This window comes from Mastigoproctus giganteus, chromosome 2 (genome assembly GCF_048544385.1).
Source record: "Mastigoproctus giganteus isolate SK-2022 chromosome 2, ASM4854438v1, whole genome shotgun sequence".
Classification (NCBI taxonomy): Eukaryota; Metazoa; Arthropoda; class Arachnida; order Uropygi; family Thelyphonidae; genus Mastigoproctus; species Mastigoproctus giganteus.
Window position 1 is genome coordinate 99,504,983 of NC_143576.1, and position 10,411 is coordinate 99,515,393.

Genomic DNA, 10,411 nt, shown 5'->3' on the forward strand with positions numbered 1-10,411 from the left:
GACTAAGAGAATAAGTGACAGCACTACTAGTAAATCTACCAAGAAAAAGAAAGCGGTCAATTTGGATCAGAAAATTAAACTAAAAATATATGAAAATGGTCCAACATTAACAAGTATTGTGTGGAATTCAGATTTCTCAATAAGATATATGTTATTAGCCATTCCTGAGTTACGTAAAACTCGAGGAAGTAATAAGTCCTGGAACGTATCTCTTACGTATGTCGGAGACTTCTGTATTTTTGGATTAACTGGGAAATTGATTATCCGAGATTTGTTTTTTACCATCTATCCCAGAAAATCGAGAGTCTACTGTATACAGTAATTTCTGCTTCTTAAAGAAATTTCTTTTGAACTCTTGAATAAGGACTTGTATATGTTGGTATAAGACGTTCCTTTCTCTTTAACACAGCTGTAAATGAGACCAACTTTCCTGCCGAATAATGAGAAGAATCAAACTCAAAACAGTTACTGTATAATGCATCATAAATGTATGTAGTTCATATTTTATGATTACACTGCATTAAAATTAAAGAAAGCTTGCTGAGGCATTTCTGTTTCATTTGTGGATAATACTTTTTACCCTCTCTCTCACACACACGGACATGCACATACAATTTATTTCAACATTCTGAATATCATTTCTTTTTTGTATTACTTGATTTTTTAGTATTGTTTTTCCATTAGAAAGTGCTAGCTGCAATGGAGATGATACTGTCTCAGCAAACTTAGTACTTCAGTAAGTGCCTTCCTAGTATTCTTTCTGATTTCAATATAATGTAGTGTAAATGTGTACAAACTGCAGTGTAAATCCTCTCCACAGTGCATAATAAACTTCATAAATTAGAATCCATACTACGAGTAAAAGTAGAAATGACATTAGTTGAAATCTGTCAAAGCTTAATAAATACATGACCTGCCGCAACGAGCCATCAATTATGTAAGTTCTTATGAATGATAAGGTACTGCATTCTCATGAAATGAGAATCCTTTTAAACTGGAAGATGCAAATTACGTATAAGAAACTGACACTAATCTTTAGCATTAGCATTAGCATTAGTAGAGGCATTTGATGCAAGAAAGCAAGCTTATGCAGCATCAGCCAAAAAAAAAAAAAAAAAAAAACCCACTTCCACTTCACCCCTCTGTTCGTTCAAAATACCTGTCCAGCTGAGCCTTAAACTTATTTAGGCTATCAACCTCCACCACAAGGGATGGAAGTCTGTTCCACCAACCAACCACCCGCTGGCTAAAGGCAAATTTCCGCACGTCTATCCTACATCTGTCTTTCCTCAATTTGAATTTATGCCCTCTCAGGTGATTATTCTGAGCTAGAGGAAGAATCCCATCAGCATTGAGCATGCTTAAACCATTCAAGGCTTTATACACCTCTATCAGATCACCTCGCTGGTGCCTAGTCTCCAGACACTGTAATTTGCAAAACTTAAGCCTTTCTTCGTAAGAGCACCCCTTTGTTCCATTCACTAATCTTGTTGCCCTTCTCTGTACTCGTTCCAGCAGCTCTACATCCTTCTTGAAATGAGGCCTCCAGACCTGTATACAGTACTCTAGGTGTGGCCTGACCATCGCCTTATACAATGGAATAATCACCTCCTTATCCCTGCTGGAAAAATTCCTGTATATCATTGACAATACTCCATGAGCTACTCTTGCAGCCCGTCTGCACTGCTCAGAGAACTTCATATCTGCCTGCACAACCACCCCCAAGTCCCTTTCATTCTCTACCACTGTCAGTGTTGTACCATAGATTTGGTACGTTGCTCTGGGGTTGCTGTTTCCCATGTGTAGTACTTTACATTTGTCAATGTTAAACTTCATTTGCCACCTCTCAGCCCATCTGCTCAACCTTTCCAGATCCTGTTGCAGAAGCATAGTGTCAGTAGTGTCCTTGACAACCCTGCCAACCTTTGTATCGTCTGCAAACTTGGACATTAATCCCGATATACCATCATCAATATCATTTATAAATACAGAAAACAATAATGGACCCAACACTGAGCCCTGAGGGACTCCACTAATAACATCAGTCCACGATGAGCAGTGTCCATTGATTACCACTCTCTGTCTTCTCCCCCTCAACCACCCCTTTATCCATAGCAGCAATTCGCCTCCAATGTCACACTGCTCCAATTTGTGTAGCAGTCTTCCATGTGCAACAGTATCAAAAGCCTTTCTAAGATCCAAGTATATAATATCAAAGTTATTCCCTGCATCCAGTTCTTTTGTGACTGCATCATAGTATCCAATCAAGTTGGTCAGGCAAGACTTCCCCTTAACAAAACCATGCTGTGTCTGAGCTATAACTGAAGTCTTGTCTAAATGATCCTGCAGTGCGTCTTTAACCAGTGCCTCCATTAATTTTCCTGGAACAGAAGTCAAGCTCACAGGTCTATAATTACTTGTGTCAGCCTTTGATCCTCCTTTGTGAATTGGGGTCACATTTGCACATTTCCAGTCTATGGGTACCTCCCCTGAGTCCAAGGAAGCTCTCATAATTATGGCTAAGGGTTTGCTTACTTCCTTTGCTGCCTCCTTTAATATAACTGGATAGATCCCATCCACCCCGGGTGCCTTTCTTGTGTTTATCTTCAACAGTTTCTCCTCCACTTTACTCCCAGTTATTTCAAAATTCTGTAACTTACTGCTAGAGTTGAATACACCTCTGGCATTCCCCTCGCTGAATAACTCCTCATGTGTGAATGTCGATGCAAAATATTCATTTAGTTTGTTAGCCACCTGAGCAGGATCATCAACACTTGACCCATCAATATCAAGTGGACCAATCTGATTCATCCCTTTCCTTCTAGAGTTTACATAAGTAAAGAACTCTTTGCTGTTTTTCTTTGCATCCCTTGCCAAGGATTTCTCGTAATCTGCCTTCGCCTGCCTAACCTCCTTTGTAACTTGGTTGCATATCAACTTGTATCTATCATAGGCTTCTGTGTCATGTGTTAATTTGTAAGTATCCCATGCATTTTTCTTCTCTGCCATATGCCTCATTAGTTCATCTGACATCCATTTTGGCCTAAACCTTGAACAATATTTCTTAGTTGGTATGTAAAGCCTAGTAGCTTCCAAGATAAGTTCTTTGAATGCTTCCCATTTTGAATTTGCTGTTGGTAACATCATCAGTTGGTCCCACTGTATAGAATTTAAATACTGTCTCAGTCCATCGTAGTTGCCTTTACGGAAGCAATAACCCTTCCCTTTACCCCTAATGGTAGTTACCTCTTTGAGTAAATCCCACTTCAGCACACTGTGATCACTGCCACCTAGTGGTTCGTTTATCTGCAGATTCTTAATGCATGAAGAATCACTGCTGATAATCAAATCAAGAGTATTACTCCCTCTAGTTGCCTCCCGAACATGCTGATGTAGAAAACAATCATCCAATAAATCCACAAAAGCCCTGCTAGTGTGTGAGTATCCAGCCCCCAAATTCCAGTCAATATCTGGGAAATTAAAATCTCCCATTATAAGACACTCTGATTTACTGGCCCACTCTATTTCCCTGTACAGTTCCTTATTATACTCATCAGAGTCATTAGGCCTATAGCACACTCCTACTCTCAATTTTGATCTCCCAATGCTTATGTCACACCAAACTGACTCCACACTGCACTGTCCAGCGATGTCGACTGGCTTCACTTCCTTGGTTTTTATGTGTTTCTTAACTAATAGCATAATACCTCCCCCCTTCCTATCCTGTCTATCCTTTCTGTAGACGTTGTACTCCCCAAATTGCAGTTCCGCATCCCTTATATCTGTGTGACACCACGTCTCTGATATCCCAACAATATCTGCCTTCGATGTTTTGAGCAATACCTCAAATTCATCAAATTTATTTACTAAACTCCTAGCATTGGTGTACACGCAAGTATACCTGCACCTGTTTCTATTCTTAGCTACCCTAACACAACCCATGTGTTTACTTGTACCACAATGACTCCCAGCAGTCTCTGAAATACCATGCATCTTGTTTTTCAGGCTTCTGCTCATTCTAATAGAAGCAGTGCAAGAATCTCTTTCACCTCTGCCAGTGGCTACTGTCAATCTATTGGTCTTTGTCTCCCCCCAAGCTAGCAGTTTTCTGACCCACCTAACACTGCCTCGATAGCATCAGCAAATATTCTTGCACCCTTTCTATTTAAGTGTATCCCATCCCTGTAGAAGCAATCTCTCCTGTTAACAAGTACAGTCCAGGCTGAAAAAAATTTTACCCCTTGAGCCTTGCACAATCTTTCCAGGGCCGAATTGATCGACAAGGCTCTCATCATATACTCCCTCCTATCGTGTCTGGGCAGAATTGCAGACACTTTCAAATGAGAATCCTTTTAAACTGGAAGATGCAAATTACGTATAAGAAACTGACACAATCTTGAATCTTCCCCATTCTTCATCTCACTGTTATGACAGTTTTTTTGTCATTTTACAGTAATAAAGTTTACTTGGTCTTTTTACTTACGCACACTCTCACTCACTCACTGTGTTAAAATTTTAATTTTTAAATTCTGTAAAGTTCTTATTTTTGTTAATGAATACAGTCTTAATAAACACCTGAGTTGCAACCTTTTTTTTTTTTTCAAATGTAATACATACATTGCAGTCAAGGGATACTCTCTCTCAATATACATAAAGCAATAAAGATTAATAAAGGAAATTAAAGTTGCTTAAAAGCTAATATCATTAAATGTAGAAGATGGCAATTTTCCAATGTGTTGTTAGTGGTCTGGAAATATAAGCCAAAACACAGGCCTCCTCTGTCAGTAAATTAGTAAAGGCTATCTTCCTTGTCAATTGCAATTATAAAATACCACTCGACAGACAGACATACAAAAACAATGCCATGAACATAAGAACGGGTTGATGAATGACGAAGAGTTCAGTAGTACAACACACCATTCGTGGCAAACTTTACCATAAGTTTACACATACAGCAAAAAATAGTGTTACAACTGTTCTACCAACATTGTGCCATTGAGATGATTTGTGGGCTTATATGATCCAGTTAAATGTTATACCTTCAGATATTTAATACACTTGTAACAGAAGAGCTGTATAAATTTAGTAAATTGTAGACTTCAGCATCCAGCTGACTTCTTTATGGCCTTATATGCCTTACTCTCACAATTTGAGCAATGCATTATTATTAAATTTAAAAATTAATAACTGTAAGAAATACATCTCATTTAATCTTGACTGTATCTTTAGTAAGATTATTACTATTTGCAGATTATCGTTTCCTTGAAGAGGCTGCCCGAACTGTTGATAGTGCATCGCGTGACAAACTGCGGCGAGGGGGAGGAAGATACAGATTTCTTCCTCCAGTAAGTGCATTTCTAAATTGACTGGTTTGTGTCACGTATATTTAGTGACAGTTGTTCATCAAAATATTTTAGTTCTAGATATTCTTAAGGGGGGGGTTATATACAAGGTATTGAATTTTTATTTATTTAAATTGCATATAATATTTATCATTTATTCACAACACAATTTTCACATATTTAATTTTCTAGCCGTCTTCTTAATCCATTTTTAATGACTGTAACTAAGTCTAGTATGGCAAGGTTTAGGGCCTTGACCACTCGGTGCTAGATTTAGTGCGATGAAGTCGTTAAAAATGGAGGAAGAAGACTGCTAGAAGATTAAATATGTGAAGAAGTTCTAGATATTTGAGTGATGGAAGTTATGTTGACCTGGGTTAAAATGGCAGAACTTTATTAAATTGGTCTTTATTGTTACAACTTAATTAGCATTAAGTTACAGCAATAGATTTATAAATTAATTACATACAGAAATGTCCCATTTTGTAACACTTCTCTCCATCAGCAAATTTCATGGAAGTGGTAGTGATCTCCATTTAAGTATATGGAATGTCTCATACAGTGTGAGGACAACAGTTGTTGTAGATTCACTTCTGTATTTGCTAGATGATTGCTTTTTTATGATAGCATGTTAGGAGGCTGAAGGCAGTGGTCGTGATTTGGTTGTTGATGAGAGGAGGGAAGGAGGTTTGGGTCAAAAATGCTACTTTCCCTAAGTAGCAGGGCCTACTAAACGTATAATCACACAAATTTTAAATTTCGTTTTGAGAATTAGTAAAAAAAAAAAGAGAGAAAAGAAGTTGGTTCCTTGATTTTTAATGTCAACAATGGAGTGTAAAACAGGAAGTTTACTTAGTACTGCAGATTTGCACATAAACAAATATTTGTTTATATGCAAATGTCTCCCAGCAAATGCAGTTTAATTAGTTGGACATCTTTAGTTCAGATGAGAAAAAACAAACTTTTAAGAAAAGTGATTAGGGCAGAGGCAATTTATCTTGAAAAAGGATAGAGTGACAAATTAGTAAAGGACATTAAGTTGAGTTAAACTGAAGACAAAATTATAATGCAGTAGTAGCTTAAAAGAAATCTCTACAGTTATAATTCATCCAACCTTATATAAAGTTATTTATACATGCCAAGATCTAGTTCGTATAGCACCATGCTTTGTGTGAAGTGAGTGTCCGCCGATCCCACACCATTCCTCAAGGAGAAGAGGCCATGGCATCAGCAAGGCAGGGAAGTTTTCCCAATTGGTTGTTCCTTCCCCCTTGTAGCCTAATTAGGGGTATGGAAAGGACAGACAGGATAAGAGGGGGGAAGGGATTATGCTCTTAATTAAGAAACACAAAATCTAAGGCAGTGCATAGAGTTCACATGGGTGGCCAGTACAGTGTTGAGTCGATTTGATGTGTTATAGACCTGATGACTCTGATGAGAACAACGAACTGGTGTATGGAGAAATATTGCGTCAGTAAATCAGAATGTCTTTTAATGGGATATTTTAACTTTCAGTTGGCCACTCACACACTGGCAGGACTTTTGTGGATTTATTGGATGACTGTTTTCTGAAGCATCATACTAGAGAGGCAACCAGGGGGAGTAATACTCTTGATCTAATTATCAGCAGTGATTATACAAGCATTAAGAATCTGCAGATATGAGGAGTGTTCAATAAATTATCTACCTACCTGTGAAGGAAATGAGATGAAGTCAAAAATCTGTTTTTATTTTTTAATGTAACTCCCCTGAACTTCAATACACTTGTTCAATTTTGTTGGTAATGAAGAAATACCAGACAAATAAAATTCTTTGTTCTGTTCATCAAAGAATGCAGAAACAGTAGACTTCAGTTCCTTATCATCAGCAAAGCGATGTCCATGTACAATTATCTTGAGGCTCTGAAACAGGAAATAATCACTGGGGACTGGATTGGGACTGTAAGATGGATGGGTAAGTTATGAAAAATCAACACATCTCTGGGAAGTTTTCCACATTGTTTTTCCTTTATGACATCCCTGAGGTTTTACAGTAGGGATGTATATGACTCCCCAGTGACTGCCTGCTTGTGTTTCAAGTAGTGAATGTATTCCAAAAAATGGTGGCCATAATCTTGCCAGCTGAAGATTGTATCCAAAATTTTTTGGGTGGGGAAGAACCCTTGTGCTTCCATTGCATTGATTCTTGCTTGGCCTCAGGATTACAGTGATGAACCCATGTTTCATCACCTGTAACAATTCTGGAGATGAAAGTTTCAGGATCCCTTCGATAAAGTGCTAAATTCTCACAACACCATACTCAGAATTGCTTCTGCACAGGGATCAGAAATCTGGTGACCAACCTTGCACTGACCTTACTCATCACCAAACGTTCATGGAGGATGTCTATAACTGTCCCCTCAGATATGTCATATTCCCTAGAAATTTGGGACAACTTTAAACGTCTGTCATTCAGCACAATGGTTTCCACAGCTTGGCACATTTTTGGAGTGGTTGCTGTCCCAGTCCTTCCTGGACATGGATCTTCTTCAGTGGACTATCTATCCCACTTGAATTGGTTTGACCAGAATTTCACCTGGCACTCTGAAGGTGCACTGTTGCCATACACAGCCACCATCCTTTCATGAATGGCCTTTGGTGAGAAACTTAATGACTGAGTGATGCTCCAATTTCAGCAAATACATAATTTGATACAGGTGTCTTCCTTTTTTCTGTTACAGCATTGCAACCTAAAAACATAGTGGGATCAAAATTAGTATGATTCAAGTTGAGATATGTAATGCAGGAACATGATAAATCATTGAAATATAAATATAGCCTATCTTAGGTAGATAATTTATTGAATGCCCCTCTTAGAGCAACCACTAAGTGGCAGTGATCACAGTGTATTGATTTGGTATTTAACTTAAAGATGTAACTACTATCAAGAGTAAAGGGAAGAGTTTTTGCTTATGTAAAGGTAACTACAGTAGGATCAACTGATGATGTTACCATCAGAAAATTCTATAGGATGCATTCAATAAAATCATAGAAACTACTAGGCTTTTCATACCAACTAAGAAATACTCTTCAAGCTTAGACCTAAATGGATGTCCAATGAATTAATGAGACTTTATTATTGTTATTATTAGCCATATGGTGCAAGGAAGCCTGAAGCTTATGCTGCAACAGCAAAAAAAAAAAAAAAAAAAAAAAAAAAAAAGAAAATATCTGAATTATCCTGAGAGAGAGAGAGAGAGAGAGAGAGAGAACAAGAGTTAAAGTAGAAAGGAATCACCAAGAAAGAGAAGAATGGTTATATCCAGCTCAGGACCCTGGGTGCACCAAGCCCATACTCACCAGATGTGAGCCCCTGGTCTTGTGGCAGAGAAGAAAAATGAATGGGATGCATTTAAATTATCAGGTGATGCAGGTGCCTATGGTAGATATAAATTAGTCTTTAATCAAGTCAGAAAGGGGGTTAGGCAAACGAAGACAAATTACGAGAAATCTTTAGCAAAGGGTTAAAACAACAGCAAATATTTCTTTACTTTTGTAATCACTAGCAGGCAGGGGATGAATCAGTTTGGTCCACTTGATATTGATGGTTCAATTGTTGATGATCCTGCTCAGGTTGCTGACAAACCGAAGAAGTATTTTTCATCTACATTCACACATGAGGAATTCTTTAGGGAAGGGAATTATATGCATCCCATGCATATTTAAAAAATATAAGATGTTTAACTCATACCTTTTTATAGGAAGTTCTTCAGCCTGACAATCACATCTTATTAACACATTATATGAGACTAAATTTATGACATGGTATTATGATTTAAAATTGTTAATTAATATATATGGGTTTCTTAAAAATAAGCCTGTATTCAATTTCCATAATCTACTCACTGCCAAAAGGAAGAGAAAAGCGAAGTCGATGCACATCAACCCACCACAAACTAAACCACCCAGAAATAATGGACAGGAAATTGAAGACAATTGACAAATTTACTACAATATTTTAGACTGAACTTCTTAATAAGAGACAAAGTTATTTCGGAATGGTCCATGCTCACAAGAATTAGAGTGACACTTAACAATCTCCACTCTCTTTTATACTAATAATAAAATTCAGTGTAGTATACCACGACGAGATTAACCAATGTAAATAATATTATTTACACATGCTCGTAAAGGTCGACGAGTCCGAAATTGTATATGGTTTACATACATTTATAACGTTAGGGTTTAATATCATTTCAAGTGTTTTGGCTTTTAGAAGTTTTGTATATTCATATTGTGCATTAATTACTTTAGCCTCATTAAAAAGAAACATGGTTCTCATGGATGGCATGAAAGGAAAGTTCAGATGCACCTGTTCTTTTTGTCCTTGCAGTGTTGTTGTAGTCACATTGAAAGATAATTTTGGGTAGAACCAATATAAACAGAGTTACATTTCCCACACGCAATGTTATAGACTATGTTGGTATGTTCCATACCAACAACTGTAGTTTTAAAAACACAATTTTAAATTCCGTGTTTTTAAAAATAGTTATTTGTTTGTTATTTGGTTTTTAGGAGCATTAGCAACTAAGGCCATATTGCTCCGGGATATGCGGTGGTAATTCCCTGACCTTTCCGCATCCTCTGTATTTGGTGGTGACGGGCTCGAACCCCGGTCTAATCAAGAAGCGTGTGCTACGCACTGCTGCTCCTTCCTGCCTGGCTACGGAGACGCCCCTTTTTAAAAATAGTTATGCATTGTTTATACCATTGTTATCCGCGTACAAATTATATACAGGTCAAATAAATCTCCTTAAAAAAGGTCTTGATTATAATTTGCTGCCTACACAACTTCTGAAAAAATAAACAGTAATTGAATTTGAGTACGGCTTAAGCTACTGGCCTCCATAGCCGAGTGGTCAGGAGTGGGAGTGCAATAGCACACACTCCTTGAGTAGACCGGAGTTCGAGCCGCCCCCCCCCCCCCCCCACTAAATACGGTCGATCTGCCAACCTGCACTGGACCAGCATGGCAGATTATGATCCATTTTCCTCAGCATGAATTTTTGAGGAGGCTTCCATCCTGCAGTG

The 10,411-nt window shown here is 37.8% G+C and overlaps 1 protein-coding gene across 1 annotated transcript in view; it reads left to right on the forward strand.

The window, feature by feature from the left end:
* Nucleotides 1–10,411, forward strand: part of LOC150089461 (box C/D snoRNA protein 1) — a 110,841-nt gene that overhangs the window by 43,760 nt on the left and 56,670 nt on the right. Inside the window, exon 3 of the mRNA XM_090368610.1 lies at nt 5,251–5,345. Within this exon, the coding sequence (XP_090224736.1) occupies nt 5,251–5,345 (95 nt within the window). The remainder of the gene's footprint in view (nt 1–5,250; nt 5,346–10,411) is intronic.